This window comes from Panulirus ornatus, chromosome 1 (genome assembly GCF_036320965.1).
Source record: "Panulirus ornatus isolate Po-2019 chromosome 1, ASM3632096v1, whole genome shotgun sequence".
Lineage (NCBI taxonomy): Eukaryota > Metazoa > Arthropoda > Malacostraca > Decapoda > Palinuridae > Panulirus > Panulirus ornatus.
This window is the reverse complement of record NC_092224.1, coordinates 85,281,333-85,307,036: the sequence shown is the minus strand read 5'-3', so window position 1 is coordinate 85,307,036 and position 25,704 is coordinate 85,281,333. Positions and strand designations below refer to the sequence as shown.

Genomic DNA, 25,704 nt, shown 5'->3' with positions numbered 1-25,704 from the left:
CGACCTCAAGTGTCTTGTGTTTATTGTGTATACAATCCGCTGTATAGTGTCATATTTTGGCTGCAGGTACCTGAATAAACCATTATTATTATGACTATCATTAGTAGTAGTAGTATCGTCATCGTGATCTTTATTGATAATTAATATTATGTTATGATCATGATCTATTTATAATTACTATTATCATTATTACTATAATTATTAACGTTATGATCTTTATTTATAATCATTATCATTATTACTATTATTATCATCATTAACATGATCTTTATGATTATCATTATCATTACTCGTGTCGTGAGAGGCAACAAAGAGAAGCAGGAACCAGGGGCTGGAAGTCCTCTCCTCCTGTAATACCACTTCATTATAGTAGGTACAGGAGGAGGAATCAAACCAGGAATTTAATTGGAGGCTTAGTTCCGAGCGGGACGTGGCAAGTCGGCGTATACATATAAAGCTCGCGCGCGCGCGCGCGTGTGTAAGAGAGAGAGAGAGAGAGAGAGAGAGAGAGAGAGAGAGAGAGAGAGAGAGAGAGACGCTTAAGCCACTTTACCGAGAACAAATATGTCGATGAACCACCAAAGAAGCTATGTGACAATATCGTTCTTTTTCATCTCCATACAAACATCACCGTTAGCAAAACATGCTCGAGTGCTTTCCTTCTGGCCCAGTACAGATTTGACACTCGTCAATCAACCAACCACTTCACACCGAGAAAAAAAATATGGCACCACAACTTTATTGTCGTAAAAGAAATTCGAAAACTTACATTTCCACGTTTCCTTCATTTGGGGGAGATGTCGAGGTTTCTTGCTAAAACCCTACGTAGACCCATCAGCCAAAAGAAGTGAAGCCAGTGGACCTCTGGTTCCATCCTGTGTGTCTCAGCGACCCATCCTCTGTGGCATGTATTACTTCAGCGAGTCACGAAGACTGTTTCCGTAATGCGGAGGAGTACCATCATGTGGCCAAAATTTCTCTGACTGAATCAGAATGTTCAAGGTGTCACGACGAACTGGAAGGAGCTACCAGCAACTACTGTTCGTTGTCGCAGTTCCGTCATGGTTGTGATGTCAGGACCGACCATGCCTTCTGGTCAAACCCCAGCCTCAAACCGCCACTCTTGATGCCTTTAGTTCTCGCTATATCCCCCGTTATGAGGTGTATTCTCTCCAAGACACAGCTGTGCAGATCTACCTTTCCGCTACTCTTATCTATTGATATTTCAATGGGATGGTTAGAGGAGAGGAAGAATAGGCAGAACAGGTAAAGGGATAGTTTGAAATGGAATAGGTGATGGAAGTGTGTACAGGTGTATGTAAAGGTGCCAGTTTCTGATGTGCGAGTGTGATTTTCGGCAAGCGTGTTTTTGGAGTCTTCCCCCCCCGCCAGACTGGGGGTTGTGTGTGTGTATGTGTGTGTGTGTGTGTGTCTGTAGTCATGTCATATCTTTTGGCTTGATAAAGAGGATTCGCTGAGCTATGCTACCTACACATTGTTCATCATGTAATGTCAAGTTGACTGAATTAGACCTTTAGTCTCAAAGGAATTCGTATGTAAAGAAACATTAATTTCTACAAGGACACCAACGTAATCATTCTACAAAATGTAATCTCAAGTGAAATTGAGTCCTCTCTCTCACACACACACACACACACACACACATACATACACACACACACACCTCACGCTCAGCCTAACCAGACGACACACACACACCTCACGCTCAGCTTCACCAGACGACACACACACACACACACACACACACACACACACACACAGCCGGAGTGCATGGTGCATGACTGTCAGGGATCATGTGCCTCAATGTTCCGTGTTGTTCATAAACACGGCCGCTGGTCAGCTGTCACATGTGCCCTTCCTTACGTAAAGTTAAAAGCTCTACGTGGAGACGGTGGGGCACATTCTCTCACGTTCCTTCTTATCTAACTCTCCAAGAGAGACCAAAAGCGGTGCAAAGTCTCGACTAGTAACAGTGTGCGTTTCTAGCCAGTACCTACGTGGCTCGCTCGGGGAACCAGACCCTCGTATAGATACATCTTAACATAACCTGACATTCTGAAGTAATGACGTCAACCTGGTGGGGGTATTTATTACCCTCAGCTCCTCGGCAGACGTGATCTCTGTGGCCTTAATGCAGATCACATTACATTGTGTCGTTCGACAGAAGCTTTTCAGTAAATCCCAACACGCCAACCTGCCTTAATTCTTATCATTTTCTGGAAATGACTTAAGACATTACCTCTCCTCACAATCGTTGTATCAAAAGTACTCGTATATCATTCATATGCACCCAAGTCCGATTTTTTATCGTATGAAATACTGTACTTTCTTTGCCTTCATTTTCTCACGAAAAATCATAGGATCCCTATTCAATGGACGCGTAAGAAACGAGTAAACAATTAAGTCTTCCTCTTTCACAACCTGATAAACATGTTATTTGCCTTTTCTCTCAGCCTGAATTCTTACGTGGGTTTATATAGGTTTAAACCCTATAACCTCTTAGGGTTTGAAGCCAAGGTGTACGCATCCTGCAGCTTCGTCAAGGCTCGAGTGAAATTCAGGGAACTTGGCCAAATGTCCCGCGACCACCTGGGTCTACCATGACCTTCTCTTCTCGACCTGAAAAGCTTCCTGTGGGATCAAACTGAGACTCTTGAACTGAGGCTATTGATAACATCCCGAAAATCCCTCTGAAGGATTTAACTGTTGAACAAACTCAAAAGCTTTCTCAAGGTTAGAAATAAATGTAGACTCGAGAACTTCTTGAGAACACCATCGAAGATTTTAATGCACAGAATTTCTTTGGGAAATGATTTACATATTCATATTAATTCATTTGATCATTGATCTAATTATCTATCTATTTGATGATTTGAAGGGGGGGCATTCAAGATGGTCTTTTAGGCTTTGAAACTAGAACTATTAACGCATTTGGTTATCTGAACAAATAACTCTAAAGTCAAATAAGTAATGTCAAACTAACAGTGAAGGAGATGGGCAGTAATGACTTTCCGAATGGGAACTACGTGTACAGGAAATGCTCCCTGGCAAATTCTAAAGGTTAATCCTCATACACATCCACACCTGAGATAGAATGCAAATAGCATTCAGTAGTATTATCCTGTAGTGTCGTTATCCACGGAGCTCCCATTCTGGAAGGACCGCTCTGCATAGCCTGTTTAAGCGAACTAACCCCGCAAATGACCACTGTCATTATCGCGTCACCAAAATTACTCTCACACTGACCTCCGACTAACTAGCCAAATGTCGGAGGCAGCCAAGCTTGACCTTAAAGACAGAAGCCTCCCTCCCTCCCCTGACCTTCCCCCTCGGTCTGGTCATGTCACCGTCTAAGTGTTCATCTCGTGCGACCTCACGACACATGCGGCCTAAGCGACCTGACGCTGCACCTGGTCATTATGATCATCACAATAAGCAGCCTCACACTGACCTGGGCCAGAGGTCAGACGCACCGACTGTTGACTTCGACGATAGAAGGCTCGCCTCCTCTGGCCTTCCAACAATAAACATCCATCTACCGGATCCCAAGGAGCCCATCATCATCGAGTGGGATCAACTTCGTTCCCTCGTTACTATCAACGATGTGGCTTACCTCACTGCCTTTATAACTATCTGGGCATCACAGAGGCATTCAGTCAAGCACTTAGCTTACCTCAGACCACAAGGGCGCCTCCTTAGCGCCTGGAATCCTAGCGATGTGACACCAGACGCAAAAAATATTTTCAGGTTATTACGCTCAGTAGCAACACACCATGCGACTCCTGTCCTTTCCCCTGTCGGACAGAACTCTACGGGATTTCATCTACCACTGTACCCCACGATAGGACTCACGTCGGATGCCGCCGCCGTCCGTCTCGATAAGCAGCTCGAACTGCGGAACCTACGGCCAAGCCCACTTGCAAAACAAAGACCGCGGTATGCGCCACCTCTCTCTCTCCTGCAGAAGCTCCATGAGAACCGGCGGCCATGCGCCTCTCCTACAGGATGCCTGCCTCACCTCCACCACCTACACCAGCACTGCGAGTCTCCTGCCAAGACTGCTTCCAACACCCTCGCCTTACTTCACAAAACCACACCACCTTACCACACTTCTGACACACTAGCAGCACCACTAATACCCTCTCTAAGTCCTTCACAATCACAAAAGATGTTACGAAACTTTCAGTGAACATGTTACAATTAAGAAAGGAACTTGTGTCAATGAAATGGTTACAAAGAGCGCTCCATTCTTCTCTGAGAAAGTCACTTCAACACCCTCATAGCCTGCCTCATGCTCGACTGTATTTCTGTAGTTCGTATGTTCACGAGTGTCGAGTGCCAATAACGTCTTGCTCAAGTCACGACGTGTGGGCTGGTAAATGAAAGTAATGGAACGATCTATCTTGAGATATCCACTAAACTCTGCAAGAATAAAGTCTAGGGGTTGAGAATACCTTGGACCGGATATTCACTTATGAAATCACTCTCGCCAACAGATGACGCCACATGCAGGGCTGAACTGGTATCAGGAATCAAATACCATCTTTGTGCCAATCTAATTCCTTCTTCTCGATTTCCTGGATGGTGTGGCGAACCTAATTACACTTGCTGCATGCAACAGATCCTATTTGATTATAATCATCATGCTTAATGTACTGTACATCAAGGCATTCTACTGAAAGTCCATAACGTTAGAAATCAATGGTCTGGGCTTCAGAGTTGAAGGCTGGAAGACCTGAATGTGAATACTGGAACCTGAGAGTCTGACAACTTCCTAAAGAAGTTAGTGTTACCTTAGAAGCCTGCCGAGAAGGTTGTGTCACAGACCAAGATGTGTGTTGCCGGCACTGCTGGCGATGAGGAGGAGTTGTATGAGGGAAAGATGAGGGGGAAAGAGTGAGGGGATAAGAGAAAGAAGTGAGGGACACACTGCCTGCAACTCTCACAAGGTGGATTTTTTACTTCAAATTTTCCTAGAACTAAAAATAATCAGTGACCAAACAAATTTCAACATGGGTCGTCACGGGGCAGCCACTGTAATCATCAGGCAGTCATCATGGTCGGTCTCGACACGCACAACAAACACCTCCACCAGGTACACACACACACACACACACACACCGCAGACAACGGGTTTCCACTGACAACGTTGTGCGTGGTGTTTACAGAACCCTGGCTGTCAAGGACGCAAAACCTTAAAAAAAAAGAAAATGAATCTTTGGCCATATAAGGCGTATCTTGTGATTAATTCCAGGGAATTATAATGTCGCTGGTAATGTGATCCTTCAAGTGCTATGAGGTGAAGACGCTACATTGACTAGGTCTTGGTGTGTGTGTGTGTGTGTGTGTGTGTGTGTGGTTAAGGGCCATATGTCGATCTCCCAAGCTAAATAGATTATAACCTCAGCAACACACCTCTGCCGTCTAGGAAATATACAGAGAGGAGTGATGTCTCTCAGTGCCGAGTGAACTGCCACTACTGCTCTTAAGTAATTGTACTTATGAGAATTAATGACCCAGGTAACGTAATATTTAAAAGTCTTGTTATAATACATGATACATCTGTCGGGCCCCGGAGCCAGCCAAGAGACACAGGAACAACGAGAGTCAGGGGAACATGATGCATGTTGCTGTGTACTGAGCATCTGGCTAGAGTGCCCAGTGTGTCATAATGACGGCGTGAGTAACTAAAACACAAAGGTTACTGTTCACTACATCTTCAGTGATCCTCTTTAGGACGCTGGGGTGAACAACGACCTCTCGAGAGACTGGGTCCATAGCCATCGGCTGAAGGTCCCCCCCGTGTGTGCTCACAGCCACAGCATCTACTGACCCCACCAGTTACATACAGACGTCCACTACCATCAACACAGCTTAGATCACAGCTTAGATTACCACCATGACCTTTGCCGATGACGTGGATCCAACTACGGCCCAAATGTACCGTCAGACAAGAGACTTGATGAAGATAATCAACGACGAAGGGCATGACTATGAAACGCAGACGAAACAACTCTCTCCATGAGGGTGGGTAGGATTCGAACCCATGACTACTAGACTCTTGAGTACTATCTCTTATCTCAGACGGCACTGTCTTGACGGTACTCTCTTTCATATGTAAATGGTTACTGTCCAGTGACCGATGCTGATGTAAAGGATAATGTTCGAAGGTCTACGCAAAAAAAAAAAAAGAGAAAAAAACAAGTAATGGCTTTTATATCTATGGTCATGTGCTGAACTGGGCGTAATACCCACACAGCACGCTGGCGTACGTGGGGAAGTTAAGATAACCTCAGAGGGCGAGAACTCCATACGGAGGAGAGTATCTGTATACCACGAGACGACACGATGCCTTCATTCACCAGAGACATTCTTCTGATAAGAATACACCTTATCTCGTCTGAAACACAACAGTGTGTCCTTTCGAAAGTGTTCGTCGTCTGATATGGTTTTAAATACCATGTATTTCGAGAGCTTAATTTCTTTTTCGCCACATTAGGTTACTGAGAAGTTACTACAGAAATAAAGATAGGGTAACAATGGAGGTCTTAGATGTATGTTGTGACCAGTTCCTTGCAAGTGACGAACGAGGGAGAGATCGCTCGTGTTTTGATCGGTTATCCACCGTCATCCCAAGGGTTGGGCCGTGACGTCACGCCAGCAGTCTGACTACGGTGCCAGAGGACGCCCCTCCATAACCCAAGCCAGTGGGCGAGTGTCTCCACACCCACACACCACTGATATCGAGCACTATACGCAGCCTTACTTTGGAAAAAAAAAAAAAACATGCATAGTTACGAATCAAAGTGTTTTCTATTCGTACACACACCGCAATAAAACCAAATGCCTTTGGAAATACAAACCTGTATCTAACGAATGAAAAAGGAGTTTGACACACACACACACACACACACTATATATATATATATATATATATATATATATATATATATATATATATATATATATATATATATATTATCCCTGGGGATAGGGGATTAAGAATACTTCCCACGTATTCCCTGCGTGTCGTAGAAGGCGACTAAAAGGGGAGGGAGCGGGGGGCTGGAAATCCTCCCCTCTCTTTTTTTTTTTTTTAAGTTTCCAGAAGAAGGAACAGAGGGGGCCAGGTGAGGATATTCCAAAAAAAAAAGGCCCAGTCCTCTGTTCCTAACGCTACCTCGCTAACGCGGGAAATGGCGAATAGTTTAAAAGAAAAAAGAAAAAAAAAATTATATGTATATATATATATATATATATATATATATATATATATATATATATATATATATATATATATATACATATATATATATATATATATATATATATATATATATCACTGTAATCAGTCAATGAACTAAACGGTTTTCTGCATTATGGTAACACGATATTGGCCATTACTGTGAGATATGGATCATGGACAATATCATACGGCACATTACTGCAAGATATGCGTCTGGGACAATATTATACAGGACATTAATGCAAGATATGTGGCTGGCATGATATGATACAGGACATTACTGCATCCCAACGCGAGATCCCAAGACGACACGAGTTGTACTATTTACGAGGCGTTTATGTTCGTCCATCCCTTAGGAATAATCACCAAAACAAAATAGAACTATTAAACTATTGCTTTCAATAGCATCTCTCCGTTTATATTTACATGGATTCCATCCCTTATACACGGCCTCTCGGCTAACTCACACAAATCAACCCATGACCAGCGTGTTGGCGTGAACATAGCTTCCATGCCGGTGTAAGAGCTCCCTCAATATCTATAATTCACATGTCAAGTCGAATCCTTAAGTAAGAGTTATAAGTCTTACACAGGATCAGAATCCACCCATGCGCCACCTTTACCCGAAAGATCTCTAAACCCTAAGCAATACGGTTATAGCATCTGGTCAATCTCTTCGCTTTTCCACACAATTACTTTTCCACACCTTTACTTTCCACACACTTCTAAACACATCAGGACTGCCAGCTACTTCAAATTCAACCAAAAGAAAATGACATCATCTGCATACAGCAAAGGTCATAAATTCCACCCTAATTCATTGCAGTTCGTCTATGCACAGCCATCACCTTACCTTCACTTCTTGTCACCTAAATCTTCGAAAATACATAAATGAAATTAACTTGTCAACATTACACTACCTTGATGCATTGCTACTCATACTTACTACCATTCACATGAACACAAATACAACTTCACTCATAATATCACAACAGCAATTGGGAGTTTTCCATGCATGCCACACAGTCAAAACCACACTATGTCTTTCCCTATCAACTTTATCACACGTCTTTTTCAAAACACATAACCTTTCCCTCATGAACATTTTCTCCATTACTTGCCTAAAGTTTCGAGACCTGGTCGGTCTACCAGTCAACCCTCCTCACACACTATATTCACTAAGTTCTTGACCTACATGGGACTCACGCGGGCATGACAGTAGTTGCTGAACTCCTTCCCAGGAGCTTGGGACCAAAGTAACCGCATCCACACCTCATTGTCACAGGCGCCTGATGCAGACGCCCCTCAAGTTCTGGGGCCACAATGCATCTTTCATAGGAGGAGAATTTCACGTCTGGGGTTAACGCCAGTCCCTCACGCTGACAAACTGGTACAGATGCCCAGTTATCCAAGGCATCAGATGTGCTTGTTACATTGTAGTTCATACATGGGGTTCATCACTAATCCTCTTCACACGATCAATGATAATCATATTCACATTTTCATCATTTGTGATGTGAACAGTCATTCCTCTGTAGTTCTTAAGAGTCCATCCCATTTCTAGAGCGTTACCATCAAAAACTTGAATGGTAATTTTGTCTTCTCGTTCATGCAATCTGATAAAGCCACTCCCAGCTATCTGTGAGACTTCATACTATTCACACTTGCTCTTTCACGTTTATCCTCTCACATCTGCGTACCACGTTCAAAATATTGTTTCCATCCCTCACTCACACCATCTGATGTATATATATTCCAAGTCTCGTTTTACTATTGTCAACTTCCACTCTCTTTCACACCCATTCATTCATGTCATCGTCACAATACGCTCCTCTCAATCGTTTCAAACATTATCCTCTCTCTCTCTCTCTCTCTCTCTCTCTCTCTCTCTCTCTCTCTCTCTCTCTCTCTCTCCCCAACTCGAAAAGGACCGCGATTACAGTAGACATTACACGACCTTATGACACATACTTGTACGGAAGTATGGGAAAAACAAAACACCTAAAAGCTTAATCCTCAATTATGAGACAACCAGGTTATCACAAGACGCGAAGACCCGTCAGTAAAAAACCCGCTCCATAACAGGAACCATAATTGTCTATCCTCTGCTGCACTGGCTAGGCAAGTCCCCTCTCCTCCTACTCACCACTGGACGAGTCTAAACTTCGGGTAATATATTCGCAGTTATAACGAAGGCCACTGCTTCAGAATAAGGTCATCTGTCTCCCTTTTATGGCGAACAAATACTGAGATGATCTATTTATAGTGTCGGTACAGCGCTCTCCATGTATCTCTGTAGGATTGAATGGTCACCCACCTCTGGCTGGTCATTGAGCCAGAAAACACACACACACACACACACACACACACACACACGTATCACTGCCAATGAATTGCTTCGGTACGTCTCCAGTATGTATGTATGAGAGTATATGTATGTGTAATGGTTCAATGATAATGAGTGTATGTATGTATGTATGTAATGGTTCAATGATAACGAGTGTATGCATGTATGTATGTCATGATTCAATAATATTGAAAATGAAAGTTTTAATGAATCTAGTCAGCTAACTAGGTGTACATACATAGACGAGATATTACATAACTGGGAGGTCATAATAGTGACTAACTAATGATATCGGAATCTGACATCAAAGAAGAACTCGATATTTTCCACGCTTTAGACACACACACAAGAATGAAGTACATCTACATAGACAGAGTGACAGATAAACAGGAAAATTTACAGAGTAAATATTATAGTTTACATATCATGCACTTAAGTGGTAATTAGTTGACTATTGAGTGATGAACATCTAAATGTCGATCGAGTTACGGTAATATATTACTGTATGTATGTATTTTGTTGGATTTGGTGGACCAAATAGAAAAAAAAAACCATACAAAACAGTGCCTCCGGAACAGCATATGGCAATCAGAATAAACTCGCAAATCTATCACAAATTTCATATTCAAAAATAAATGCGATACTCGGCCAGCCGGTGCTTCATCATGTGTGACAATTTTGGTTTCAGCTCTGGATTATACAAATAACATTTCTAAAAAAAAAAAAAAAAAAAAAAAAATATAAAATAAATTTACCAACGAAACATTTTCCACGCGCTGTGGTGGCACGTTTGACATTAAAACTGTCATGCGAGAGAGAGAGAGAGAGAGAGAGAGAGAGAGAGGGAGAGAGGGCGAGAGAGAGAGAGGGAGAGAGGGCGAGAGAGAGAGGGAGAGAGGGCGAGAGAGAGAGAGAGGGCGAGAGAGAGAGAGAGAGAGAGAGAGAGAGAGAGAGAGAGAGAGAGAGAGAGAGAGAGAGAGAGGGCGAGAGAGAGAGAGGGCGAGAGAGAGAGAGAGGGAGAGAGGGCGAGAGAGAGAGAGGGAGAGAGGGCGAGAGAGAGAGAGAGGGCGAGAGAGAGAGAGAGGGCGAGAGAGAGAGAGAGAGGGCGAGAGAGAGAGAGAGGGGGGGCGAGAGAGAGAGAGAGAGAGGAGAGAGGGAGAGAGAGAGAGAGAGAGAGAGAGAGAGAGAGAGAGAGAGAGAGAGAGAGAGAGAGGGGAGAGAGAGAGAGAGAGGGCGAGAGAGAGAGAGAGAGAGAGAGGGCGAGAGAGAGAGAGAGAGGAGAGAGGGCGAGAGAGAGAGAGAGAGAGGGCGAGAGAGAGAGAGAGAGAGAGAGGGCGAGAGAGAGAGAGAGAGAGAGGGCGAGAGAGAGAGAGAGAGAGAGGGCGAGAGAGAGAGAGAGAGAGAGGGCGAGAGAGAGAGAGGGCGAGAGAGAGAGAGAGGGCGAGAGAGAGAGAGAGAGGGCGAGAGAGAGAGAGAGAGGGGCGAGAGAGAGAGAGAGAGGGCGAGAGAGAGAGAGAGAGGGCGAGAGAGAGAGAGAGAGGGCGAGAGAGAGAGAGAGAGGGCGAGAGAGAGAGAGAGAGAGCGAGAGAGAGAGAGAGAGAGGGCGAGAGAGAGAGAGAGAGAGGGCGAGAGAGAGAGAGAGAGAGAGAGCGAGAGAGAGAGAGAGAGAGAGGGCGAGAGAGAGAGAGAGAGAGAGAGAGAGAGAGATAGAGAGGGCGAGAGAGAGAGAGAGAGAGAGAGAGAGGGAGAGAGAGAGAGAGAGAGAGAGAGGCGAGAGAGAGAGAGAGGGCGAGAGAGAGGGCGAGAGAGAGAGAGAGAGGGCGAGAGAGAGAGAGAGGGCGAGAGAGAGAGAGAGAGAGAGAGAGAGAGAGAGAGAGAGAGAGAGAGAGAGAGAGAGGGCGAGAGAGAGAGAGGGCGAGAGAGAGAGAGAGAGAGGGCGAGAGAGAGAGAGAGAGAGAGAGAGAGAGGGCGAGAGAGAGAGAGAGAGAGAGGGCGAGAGAGAGAGAGAGAGAGAGGGCGAGAGAGAGAGAGAGAGAGAGAGGGCGAGAGAGAGAGAGAGATCGTAGCAAGAGTGTAAACATATTGAACCCCCCACCTCACAGATCACTTCCTCGCCACAAACACCTTCCCCTTGAAACAACGACACACATTGTAATACTTCATATACCGTCTAGTTAATTGTGATATCATTTTTCTGACAGTCACAGGCATGTGACAACAAACCAACCCATCTCCACCGAAGGATGAAGTGCGACCCTGTACATCTCTTCAGTCTCTGGACGCCTCCTCACACTCCAACCACGGGGGCGGCTCACCCACCTCACGACGCGGTCAACCACGCTTATGGTAACACGATGGGCAACACGGGAGTAATATTACGTTACCGACTCTCTCTCTCCCTCTCTCTCTCGCCCTCTCTCTCTCTCTCTCCCTCTCTCGCCCTCTCTCTCTCTCTCGCCCTCTCTCTCTCTCTCTCGCCCTCTCTCGCCCTCTCTCTCTCTCTCTCTCTCTCTCTCTCTCTCTCTCTCTCTCTCTCTCTCTCTCGCCCTCTCTCTCTCTCTCTCGCCCTCTCTCGCCCTCTCTCTCTCTCTCTCGCCCTCTCTCGCCCTCTCTCTCTCTCGCCCTCTCTCTCTCTCTCTCTCTCTCTCTCTCTCTCTCTCTCTCTCTCTCTCTCTCTCTCTCGCCCTCTCTCTCTCTCTCTCGCCCTCTCTCTCTCTCTCTCGCCCTCTCTCTCTCTCTCTCTCTCTCTCTCTCGCCCTCTCTCTCTCTCTCTCTCGCCCTCTCTCTCTCTCTCTCTCGCCCTCTCTCTCTCTCTCTCTCGCCCTCTCTCTCTCTCTCTCTCTCTCTCTCCTAGTCAACACGATGACTCCGCCCCTCCTCCTCCTCTCAAAATGGTGAAAAATGATCCAGTATTTGGTTTAAATGTTTTTTTTTTTTCTAAACCGATTGTGTACAAGCTAAATCCGTTTGTCTAAATTCGTGGCATAACTTACATTTTTACGCTAGGGCTGGCTGTGAGGGGGGGGGGGGTCACACACACACACACACACACACACACACACACACACACACACACACACAGTCATGGAAAATACCCCCTAACCACACAATTAACGCAATTCAATTATAAAAGTTAGCCACCCGGCATATATTTTTCCTTCTGGTTCAGGAAATCACACACACACACACACACACACACACACACCTACGTGGTGTCGCGGTTAGCGTTACTGACTATCACGCGTGCACGGGGTCGCCTGGGATCAAACCTGCATAGGTTCGAATCCTGGTCGCGTGTCATAGAAAGCGACTAAAAGGGGAGGGGAAGGATGGAAATCCTCCCCCTCCCATTTTCTTTATTTTTTTTTCTAATTTTCCAAAAGAAGGAACAGAAAAGGTGGCCAAGTGAGGATATTCCCTCTCAGACTTAGTCCTCTGTTCTTAACGCTACCTCGTTAACGAGGGAAATGGCATACATACATACATACATACATTACATACATACATATTATATATATATATATATATATATATATATATATATATATATATATATATATATGAAAATGAAATGACAAAAGGTAAGCATTTTAGAATCACTTGGTGAATAACGTAGTACACTAAACAAATTTTCTAAAGCAAATTCAAAGCTATGAAATCCTCGACCAATGGTATCAAGACATCATCAGAAGCTGTGGACAGCACAGTGCCCGCTACCTGCCACAGACCCATCCCACGTCCCACAACAGACCCGACTCTTGAAGTTAACAGAATCCAGTACAGGGCAATACAAAGTCTTGCAACTCGAAATGGACGGAACGCGCACGAGAGGCAGTAAATAAGACATGGAAAGAAAACAGAGATAAATCATACATCCTCAGCTCGTTATGGTAAACTACCAAAAATCCTTCGTGAACTGATAAGACGAGATTTCCCAATGGAGGAATGAGGATATAATGTATATTCAAGCAAGGGAAATGTAAACCTCCACTCAGAAATTTGATAACACCTTAATTAACCACATCAACTTCGTTGGGAGGCATTTATCATGTCCTTAAATTCTTTTCTTACACCCAAAAATTGGGGTTGACGGTGGGAAGAAGAACTGACTAAGAACGGAGACTCGAGGAACTAAGGTTCGAGCACTTCCTCGTGTGACTGTGAAGCTTGGAAAATTTTACTGGAAAAAAAAAAACAAAAGACTCATAGGACTTCGGTTCCAGGAAGAGTAAGGGGTTGCGAATACCTTTCTCTCCAAATCCTAGGATAGAGGACGAAAGGGTTTATCTGGAGTACCTCCCTCCTTATTCTGGGGTGGCGAGGCCAGAGTGAACAAGAAGGAACGAAGTGAAACTCTCCACCACCAAGAGAAAGAAAGCGGGTGGGGAGAATCCTTCCTCCACCTGGAGCTGCTGGGTGATGATCCAGCACAGGGAACGGTGGTCTCCACCTTCTTGAGCGCGAGAGGTGGTGGTAGCAGCCTCCGCCACCCTGGGACGATGAAGCCTCCGTGGTACCGAGGACACGAGCCTTCTCATGATGGCAGCTCGATGGAAGGTATGGGAAGGGAGCCATTCTTGTAGACCTGTGGTTGCAGGCTCTGGGGAGCGAAATGTGAGAAGGGAAAAAGGGATTCTCCACCTCCATTTAAGGACTGAGGGTTTTGGAAGTGCTCAAGTGTGGACCCAAGCCCCCACTGTCCTATCCCTCGACTACACGAGCCGGATAAGTATTAGGAGGGAAGCCCTCCTGCCCATCCTGAAGGTGACGACCAGTCGGGGAAGAACTGAGGGAGGGAGGGGGGTCTTGCCTCCCCCACGCCCTGGCACTACTACGAGCCAAGCGACTGGAATTCAAGAATGAATGATCAAGGGATCCATCCATCGGGCTCGTGACAGTTGTGGTTCCAGTGGCAGCCAACCCCGACAGGCAGTTAAGAATATTCGTTTACGGGGTATCGTTTGCATGATTTCCGTACACGTCGTGAATGTTACCACGCACAACTATGCAAAACCACTTACATACACATGCATACATGGAAGTGCGTCAATTCACTCCATGTAGATTGCGTCAGTCATGAACAATATGTTCTCATCAAAGCCAAGCCTTCAGTGAAACATGATAAAAGGCGAAAGATATATACAGAGAACGAAAATGGAAGTGATGGTATCCGAGGCAGTTTGCTAACCTGCATCTGAAAAAGGGGCCACGACGTATCTTTTTGGAAAGCCTTGACAACGCAAGGAATGCCAAAGCCTAGCCTAGCCATGTAAAGGAAAAAAAAAAAATGGTCCATCCATGAACTGCCGTCAACCACAGAAAACCAAACAATGATGTAAGGTAAGAGATTCGGGGTTTCGGATCAGTTTGCTCGAAGCGAGTATTGAGACCCTTTTAAGAGCAAATATGATAAATACATTGGGCCGGAACCTGTCAGTATGCGAGAACACTTCACAAGGAGAAGTCAATCCCTTGTATTGTCGGAGCAACTGTTTTCAAGAGATGACTCCTCGTCTCCCAGGACTGACAAGGTCTTCCAGGTACACATAGCAAATCATGTGGTATGGGATATCCAAGATACATCAAATGTTAACGATGATGTCCACTATGTTTACGTGGTAGAAGTAAGGAAGAGGGACAGCCATCAAATGAGATGGGGATATTATTAAAGATTGTAGAGGGAGATAGATGAGAAGATCGGTCTCTGACGCGTTAAATTCAGAAAAGAATATCCTGCACCAGTCTGTATTTATGGAGGCATCTGTGACGAGGTGAGATGTGGATACAAAAAGGGTCTCTTCCTTGTGCAACTGCTCTTGCTCTTACCTGATGTTATTCATATTCCTCTCATCAAATACTACTTGATTCTTTTTTCATGGCAATCTGAAAAGTGGCTGAACAAAAGAGGAAAGCATCTAGCAAAACATGGACCAGTGATATGATGCTATGAAGGAGTAAGCCAGCCACAACACCGTGGTGTCAAGATTGAAGTCGTAATATCATAACGCCACAAGGTTCGAACCAATACCATACCATAACTTCTTGAGGAGGTTATCAGTAACACGTAACTTATCATCAATACTTAGATTCTGCCTCACAACACCGTTGTGTCGAGGAACGTTATGTAAGAGCACGATGGAACGCAACTATAACGAAGATCCTTAGCCAAGTAATGTTGATGTCAACGTTCCAGTGTTGGGCTGTAAGCACAAGTGTCCCCACACTATGTCTACTGGTTTACTTTTACGTCATTCCTCCCCTCTCATCCTCTAACTTGCCCCACTGCCTTTTCTTTTCTTTAACTGGATAATTAGAAGGAGAATAAGAATGAGTTGGACAGAGGAGGTAAAAAGTTAGAAATGCATTGTTGTAGGTTTTACTAATGTGTGTGGGAGACGTGTTTCTAGTTCCTTATTTGTATACCTCTGAGATACGTGTGTGTGTGTGTGTGTGTGTGTGTGTGTGTGTGTATTATCCCTTGGACTAGGAATTAAAATCAACTAAGTTAAGCTCATATACAGCTGTGCAGTGTGTAGATCGTTGACTACCTGAGGCTGTCTTCATGGCTTTGAGACTCCGTGAGAACAAAGTATATTCAGTACGTGTAGCCGTTCAGGTTGTTACTGTGTCTACGGCTTCCCTTTGTTATCTCCCCGGTCTGAGTCACTCCCCCAGACCCACTCATCTCGCTCTCAGTTCACGTTTGCTTGAGCTGGAGGAAGGACAAATGATTCTCCTCTTCCCACTCTACACTCTCCTTTCTCACGTCCCTCCTCCTATTCTCTCTCTCTCTCTCTCTCTCTCTCTCTCTCTCTCTCTCTCTCTCTCTCTCTCTCTCTCTCTCTCTCTCTCCCTCATCTCTTGCCACTCCTGACCCCCACCCGCCCCACTTCTCCCTCACCCTCCCTCCCTCTCACTCAACACCACAGCCCCAGCATATGCCTCTGACGTTGCTGGTGAGAACGGCGTGCCCAGAGGTAGTTTGGCTGACGGACGGAGCAACAATGTAAAGGAGGGGAGGAGAGGCAGGGAGGCTGAGGTGAGGGGTGGGAAAGGGTAGAGGGGAGCGGCTGAGTGCGGTGATAAGAGCAGTGAGATAGTGCAGCCTCCCCCTGACTGACAGATGGCTCGGGGGTGGGGAAGTCGAGGTTGGCTCGCTGTGGGTTGAAGAGGACAGGTATGGCTGGGATGAGGCATGGCTCGACTGGGAGTTGAAGCGGAGGGAACATGGCCGCGGGGTGGCGTGGAGGGGGACTTGATCCGTGTTGGTGAGGTGGTGATCTGGCCGGCGTGGAGTGTGTGCTGGCTGGAGGTAGCGTAGGCCTTTGCTTGGAGGAGGAGGGCTGGATACACAGGGTGTGGACGAGACAATGCAGTTCGGATGGAACAGAAGCACCAATACGGAAGGTTATTAAAGGTGTGGGTAGCGTGGAAGGGTGTGACTGGAGGCAGCGTTGATAAGACCTGGCTTTGGAGGTAGGAGGGAGGGGCTGACTCGGGTGGTGGTAGAAGGGAAGACGTCCTTTTTCGGGTGAGATGGAGGCGGCCGACGATGCTGCCCTGGGGTGCTGACGATATTGCTGGCGTAGGCAGGTCCTAGCTGGGCGAGGCTGGTTAGAGGAGGGGTAGAAAGAGGCTGGCTGGGATGACATACAGATAAGGACTTGGGTGGAGGGCTGGCGATACGGAGGGAGCGACGGTACAAACCCATCATGACGGCTGTGATCGACTGGGCCCAGACGGTGAAGGTTCAACTTTAGTCATACAACGAAGTCAGGATGGTGGGACACGGTACGAACCGATCGGAGCCAAACAGGTTCCTCTCTCAAACTTTTTGTTTCCCTTCCCACGTTTGTGCATCTCAAAGGGTTTATGTCTACTCTCTAAAGCCACGAAGGTTATGAAAGTCTCTTATGAAATGAGGGTGTGTCTCTATACTCACAACTTAACAAGTTCCCATACTTTTCCGTGTTTGATTGTAACCTGAAATTCAACTGGTTTAGATCCCTTTATATAACGACTACACCTTTTAAAAAGCCAGCAGAACTGAGGAGTTTTTTCACTACACCTTCGTGAAGAATTTGTGTAGAGGCTCATGACTGACAGTAAATGGGGAGGAGTTTGGCATGTCAGTTTGAAGTACGGTGAAGCGAGATAGGGAACAGGAAGAGACCTCGACAGACACGGATTGTTTATAACGTTGAGTGAAACAGAAACCTTGTACACACAGTGGATCAAGTTCATATCAGTATCACACTTCCTGACATTACTCACTTTTTCTGTTAAAATGCGCAGGAAGGACTTCAGTCTTTCTTAAGACTAGACAAATACAAAGGACTTTGAATTTCACATAATTATCAGAAAGTTTTTTCTGGGTTTCCAAACCCCACAGATGGAAATTCTTTACATGATATGCAAATGTACTCAGACTTTACAGTTCTACTTTGCATTCCTCAGGTATATGGCGCCGGCGTGCAAGACAAATCTTCGTTTGTACAATTTCAGAAATTCAGTGTTTGATATCTATGTCTCTCCTTACCCCGTATCACAACCATGAGGAGGCTATAGCGATCATGCATCACTTCGATCCAGCATTGTGTTGTGATAACACTGATCCAGCCTTGTTGTGATGACTCTTATCCAGCCTTGCTGTGTTGTAATAACTCTCACCCAGTCTTGCTGTGTTGTAATAACTCTCACCCAGTCTTGCTGTGTTGTAATAACTCTCACCCAGTCTTGCTGTGTTGTAATAACTCTCACCCAGTCTTGCTGTGTTGTAATAACTCTCACCCAGTCTTGCTGTGTTGTAATAACTCTCACCCAGTCTTGTTGTGTTGTAATAACTCTCACCCAGTCTTGCTGTGTTGTAATAACTCTCACCCAGTCTTGCTGTGTTGTAATAACTCTCACCCAGCCTTGCTGTGTTGTAATAACTTTCACCCAGCCCTGCTGTGTTGTAATAACTCATCCAGCCTTACTGTATTGTAATAACTCTCACCTAGCCTTGCTGTGTTGCAGTAACTGTGGGAGTACACGAGACTGAGAATCTCTCATATCCAGAGAATATGAAACTTAATTCTCTGGCTATACAAAGCTGGATGGCCACCTCCCCCCTCGAGGATATACAGGCGAAAGCAAGCAAGCATGGCGGACCTGAAGATCACCCCATACCTCACTCCCTCCCCGTGCACGGCGGTCTCCACGCTCGCTATACGACCGTCGGGGCATCGTGGGAAATGCACGACACACGGCGGAGGATGGATGAAAGCCAATGCACTCTTTCGTCCAGGGATTTTGTGGTGTCTGTGGTGACCAGGGATGGCAGGCTACGTGTGTGTGTGTGTGTGTGTGTGTGTGTGTGTGTGTGTGTGTGTGTGTGTGTGTGGCATTTGCATGCGAATCGTGCTTTCCATACGTGGAGAGCGCACACATGCATATGCATGCAAAGACCGTATGCATGTGCATGCATGCAAGTGGGTAAACCGCTTTCCAAGTAACCTCAATTAGTGAATGGATTCATTTTTTTCGCTTTTGATATTTTTTTCCTCCGGCAGCACGGCGCCCACTTCTGGCCTTGCCCGACCATGTGTGTCACCGTACGAAGTGCTCCTTCATAAGAGCGTGGGTATGATTCTACGTACGCACGTACATGGACACGGCCCTACGTACGCGTATAGGGACATCCCTACGTACGTACATGGACACGGCACTTCGTACGTGCATGGGCAAGACTCCACTAACGCTCAAGGATCCGGAATCCTACGTTACGTGCATGGACACGAACAGGACATGCGTGCATAGGCATGGCCCCATGTTACCGCATGGGCACGGCTCTACGCACGTGCGTACGTACATGGTCACGAACGAACGTACGTACGTGCAAGTGAGCAACCCTACGTTAAATACCGAGATGCGAGTGTCTGCACTATAACCAAGTCCCAGGTCACGCCATCTTCATCATCTCAATGAATACCTTACGACCATGCAACCACACATCAGTGGTTTGTGGGAGAACGAGCCACAAGACTTGTGGCGTCATCCACCACCTTGTACCATTGTGATGCCAAATGCTGGACCGATGTAGTGGCGCCAAGAACTGGCGGGACGTGGTGGTGGCAAGGACCAGGCTGCTATATCCCTGCGTGAACTATTTGGCTGAACATATGATGGCTAGGAGGAGGACAAGGCAAGTGTGAGTTTCGATGACGTGCGTTTAACTTGCTGGCGTTGAAGGGCAGAGTTACTGGGTGAAAGCCAGTATCACTTCATGATAGGTACGGCCTGACATCTGGAGAACCATACTGAAATACAATACGCGAAAGTGAAGAGAACTTTCAGAACGATGGGGTATAATGGGTTAAATAACACACACACACACACACACACACACACACACACCACATTGAATATAACAGACATAATCCTGTATATCTGGGGAGCGAGGGAGGGATGCGAGACTGACCTGACATTTAAAATCACAGTTCGAGCAAGTCGACGTTATTCTATCATAATATCTTGTGTGTAGGGTACAACCACACTAATAATGCTGCTAACGATACTGTGAACGACAACAGATAACGAAACTTCTCACGATAGATACGGTACAATGTACATTATCTCTAATCATATGACCCCACCATCAAATACTTTATATACATCGAGTCTACTACTCTTCCGGCCTCCAATGACTCCGTTATGTTCATATACAACACACTCCTCCACCCGGGAGGCACAACGACCCAGTGTTGTGACCGGAGTGTGTGGTGAGAGGTAGCAGGTGGTGGCAGTGATCACAAGGATAACCAACACTGCCTTATCAACTTTACCTCGTGAGAAAAACTTAAATCGAATAGCCTACAGAGCACTTTGGTAGTGAGCGTACGTAATTGCCTACCGGAATAACCCCACATATACGTTTCTATTTTACTTATGCTCTTTCATATATATATATATATATATATATATATATATATATATATATATATATATAGTTATGTATACATTCATACGTGACAATCTAGCACAACCTAGATCATATCATTAATTTACCAATGTAACAATAATGTTCATTTTCCTTTTGATTTTTCCTGCACTATTTCATTCACTTTCCTCCACCACAGCCACACATAGGCATATATTAACAACATACCTCTACCCTTCATCCAGTACGTATGTGAGGAGTTCGTACTTGGGCAAGACACTAACAAAGAGACCCTATGTCTGTCCAAACTCATATCCAGTTCCAGGCTCTACTGTCATGTACTACATGCACCGAAACCATCAGCAACCCTACTTATCCACATCCAGCCCACAAACTTCTCCCATTTTGTATTACGACCTCAACACCTTCATTTTGGACCTAGTCAAATCCATTACACCATTGTCCGATCCAGACCAGTATACCCAAACTGCGCGTTTGCAAGACCCCATCTCTATTCCATTGCAGAGCAACAATTAGTCTCTGACTGTTATTCAGGCCCGTAGGCAAATCTTTGTTGAAACCATTTTCACTTCCATATAATGGTCTCCCACTTCCACCTACCTCATCTTACCGTAATCTCTTTGTTAATTCCTAATCATGGTCCTACGGGTCCAAATACAACCAAAGCCACTTCTCTCTCAACCACTCTATTTATTAACACACATACTTTTCCCTTTATCTAGCGAATCAAAGCACGATATATTTTATTCACTATATATTGTCATTTCCATCTTTAATTTTTTTTTTTTTTTTTTTTTATAAATGTGCAGTATAAAATACACATAGTGTAGGAACCTGTGAGAGAATGTTGAACTCTTACAAATTGTACGTGTGCAAAATGATAGACTCCAGATTTAATTTTAGGAGGAATAATGAATTAGAGAGGTTGGCCAAATGAACTGATGTTAAAAAGAGTGTCAGTCTCTGTGTGGGAAATACGAAGAGATGTGTTATAAACGTAAGTGGGGTAAGAATGAAGCAAGGGGTGGAGATAAGTAACAGAGATGCATAGTGTACTTATAACCCAGGATGACGCAAGATAACGTCTCTATTATCCTGTCGTATGTCAGCCCTGAATGCCACACAGGAGCTGCATATTCATGCGTCGTGATGGACCAATTACACAATATAACCGACGTATTCCTTTGGAACATAATGTAATTACCAAGGTAAGCAATGAGCACTGCTCGAGCTACCTAACTGATGACGTGGTCAACGAGTGTGTTCCAATTCAGTAATGATCTGATGCACACACACACACACACAATGAATTTCCTAACCCGACCAATTGGAAGTACGATATACATGATGGACAGTGCACCTAGGACCTTATAGTCTTTAGAAACAAGATGATAAACAACCACACCATTCTAATAGCCTGGGTTCATGCTAGCTAACCTTGCCTCTATACCAGTGAAGGAGATAATGTACCGCAACCAGATGATGCTGAAGAAACTGGGGGATGATTTCTGACGACACACGCAGCACTTGAGATCACAACATACATCATGCCAAATCAGACGCACTTCTGGTTCGCTGGCTCATCATAACACCTGGAAGTCGACCAAATGCACGTCTGTCGTGGAGGTGGAGCGCAGCCTTACAGCAGAGACCTCCCACAACCTCCAGCATCCTACCAACACACACACAACACAGGGGGTCACACGCACGCCCGGCCAGCCACCGATACACTCACCTGCTCGTTTTAGCCGATATGATGATAGATCAAGATTTGTGTGGCCGATATTGTGTGTACCTTGTTGGCCACGTATGAATGAATACTACCACGATACATGTGGAGACCAAAGGGAAAAACGATACAGCATCAGAACTGACTAATCATACAGTAATGTCTTTAAATCCCAAGAATCAAACTAAGGTAGAAGAAACTATAAGACTTGGTGGCCAATATTACCATATAGATATAGAACATCGCAAGCTATTGTGAATTTTCTCTAATGTTCAGTGTTGAACCATCTTGCAGTTCGAATGCCTGTCGCCAATTCTAACACGATGACACCACCAGCTCACACGTATGCCTCACCTATTCGTCAGAATGTTAATTCAGTACAATATCGAAACATGTTTATGTGTTATTCAGCGCCGAGCACAACAAACGCCAAAACCCTATCTAACTCACCTGTGTAACTGAAGCCCATCATCTCGAGACCTAACGTGTTGGAAACTCCGCAGTCTGAAAAGAGAAAGAAAAGTTTGAGTGTCACAAGTCTACAGCATCAGCTACAATGTCTTAAAAAAAGCTTCGCTGAGAGGTAGGGAGAGTCAAACACACTGGAGGGCAAGGATAAAGTGCAGGGTAGGAAAACAAGGCTAGGGAAGGCAAGGCTGAAAAACAATATAGTGTATTACAGATTCCAGGATCAAAACTCGAACAACTAAAGAGTTAGAATGGGGTCATCACTACGCCTTCACCGACTAATGGTCAAAAAGCTTCATACAAACTTCGTTATACGCCACAGCTCATGAAACGACACGTCACATACACGTCATCTTTTGCTTTCTGATCTACTTTACGTTTTCAAATGTATCATCTGGTTCTTCTCAACACCCCCGCATGGCCTCGACGCTGTGTCATACATCATCAATAAATGCGTCATCAATAAGCAGTGATGACATTACATCCAGTTAACGAAATTTGCATAAACGAATTTGAACAGCATTTGCATACGACCTTCCGTAAAACAATAAAGAACTTTATCTCTAATTCTTATTTTCAATACAGACTTCTCTGCTTCGGACACGCGTCTAAACATTTGCACAGCTGTGTAACTTCAAATGTCCGGCCAACCTGCATGATACTGGATTGAACGTTCGATTCGTTTAATTTTAATACCATTTAATCAGGCTTCTCCAGATGAATACACAACTGTCAATGAACATATATCATTTGGACAATCAAACTATCGGAGCAAATAAGGAATTTATCTACAATATATGTGGCTGTTTTATTTTTCGCTTCTCTTTTTACGGGAGGTTAACCAACCAGGATGTTAGGAGTTCAGAGAATTGAAAACGGCGACATTCACGTTCTGATTACCGTTTTCTATATCCTCCTCCCAAGTTCTTTTTCTTCTTTAAATCATCCATCCTGACGTGTGTGGATCCGTTTTCTTACAGGTTTCTGTATCGTGTTCAACTCTTCTAACGTTTAATCACCTTCCCGATCTTCCTGCTGGAGTTTCCTAACCCTCCTCCCGTGTTCTATGTCCTCCTGCCAACTCCTATAACCCTTGGCTACGTCAAATCAAGCTGTTAACTCCCTTAGCTAATCCACTATCCTCCCCTGGACTCTTAACTACGATCCTTCTTCTATCCTTCGTCCAGCTCGTTTCCTCAGTCATCCTCATGTTACTCTATCTATCCCTCTTCCCACATTCTTCAGTCGTGTCTGTCTCAATATTTCTTCCCTTTCAATTTGGACAAAAAGAAAATGAGGTACGAGAAATTTTGGCGAAACTAGGAAGGAAATAAGCCACACCTTCGCTACGCCAAGAGAAAGAAGGAGTGGGTTACCATAACGGTCAATCCTAGTGTGGTCAAATTTCAACACAGAAACTACGGGAATGAACGGGTTCAACCAAGCCTTGGTGACAATGACACCCACCCACACACACGTACACACAGCTCATGAACGCTAGGTTATGAGCTCTTGATGTCATACTGCCAAGCAGAAGGATCTCGACACTGTGGCACTAATTACTGAACTTCTGAGGACAGGAAGATCACAATCTTGACAGCAAATGGACGTCATAGCGGCCATGTTGCTGTTATGTACTCCCCTCCGCCACACACACCTACCTTCCTTCCAGGGGACCACGGCCACACCACCAGCAGAGAGTGGAAGTTTCTGATAACGGCTGTGTACCTAGTGATAGGTGGGAGATCCAGGGGGAAGAGGAGGGTGAAAAGGCGTGAGGCCGAGACTGGGATGGGGGGCGTAAGTGATAGGATGGGAAGGCGGTAATGAATGAGAGAGAGAGAGAGAGAGAGAGAGAGAGAGAGAGAGAGAGAGAGAGAGAGAGAGAGAGAGAGAGAGAGAGAGAGAGCACAATGCTGGCCCTGATTGTTGATTTGATTCTTGTGGAATTCGTAAAGCGCCAGAATCTTGAACCTCGTAGTTATTCAGCGGTTTTTGGGCACGAAGAAAAAAAAAACACAACTTAAAAACTATTTACATTGAACTGTATATATTTTTTTTTGGGGGGTCGCCTTTAGAAGTTATCTCAAGTCTTAAAACATCATATAAAGAATGCTATATATTTGGCTTTAAGAACTATAAAAGTTTTTCGTCATTGTTTAGCATTTCTCCAATAATGCTATTGCTTCTGACTGAGCGTCCCATCTAGCTTGCCAATCATTTCTAGTACGAGTCTGTGTTCTGGTAATAAAACCATTGCGAGGTGCAACTCTCGTGTGTTTATATATATATATATATATATATATATATATATATATATATATATATATATATATATATATATATATATATATATTCTGTACTATTCGCCATTTTCCGCATTAGCGAGGTAGCGTTAAGAACAGAGGACTGAGCCTTTGAGGGAATATTCTCACTTGGCCCCCTTCTCTGTTCCTCTTTAACCATTAGAGAAACTAGACGAGTCTTTAGTCTTTATTTTGGTTTGGTGTTTGATTTGATATCCTCCTCATACTTTATCCAAGGTGCCTTTCATGGTTTCCTCGATCATTTTCTTGTCAGATAATCTTTTGATAAATTGGTCTATCAACCAAAGAATTATTATCCCATAACTATAGGTGACCAGGTATCTCCATCTCGTACCGTTTATCACAGGGAGTTTATCCGACTGACAACCCTTTTGATAAGAGCATCAGAATATGATACTTCCCTGGAGAGGGTATCAGGAGAAGCATTTGATCCGCCTTCAACATCAGGGTGAAGAAGTTCAGGAGGGCCCGTGGGTGATGCTTTCTATCCTTGTTCTATCCTCAGCTCGTGGTTGCTAAGCTAGTGATCTTCCCTCAGCTGGTGGATGCATCTGCAAGAGATACCTTGTGGAAGGATCCGTTTCCTCCCTTCTCGTTTTTAGAAAGATTGTTTTCTTGTGTTGC

At 44.8% G+C, this 25,704-nt stretch overlaps 1 protein-coding gene across 1 annotated transcript in view; it reads right to left on the bottom strand.

Annotated features, from left to right (window-relative positions):
• LOC139750394 (glutamate receptor ionotropic, kainate 2-like) overlaps window positions 1-25,704 on the bottom strand; it is a 690,745-nt gene that overhangs the window by 547,792 nt on the left and 117,249 nt on the right. The window contains exon 2 of the mRNA XM_071665191.1: window positions 22,736-22,789. Coding sequence (XP_071521292.1) covers window positions 22,736-22,757 — 22 coding nt within the window. The 5' untranslated portion in view covers window positions 22,758-22,789. The remainder of the gene's footprint in view (window positions 1-22,735; window positions 22,790-25,704) is intronic.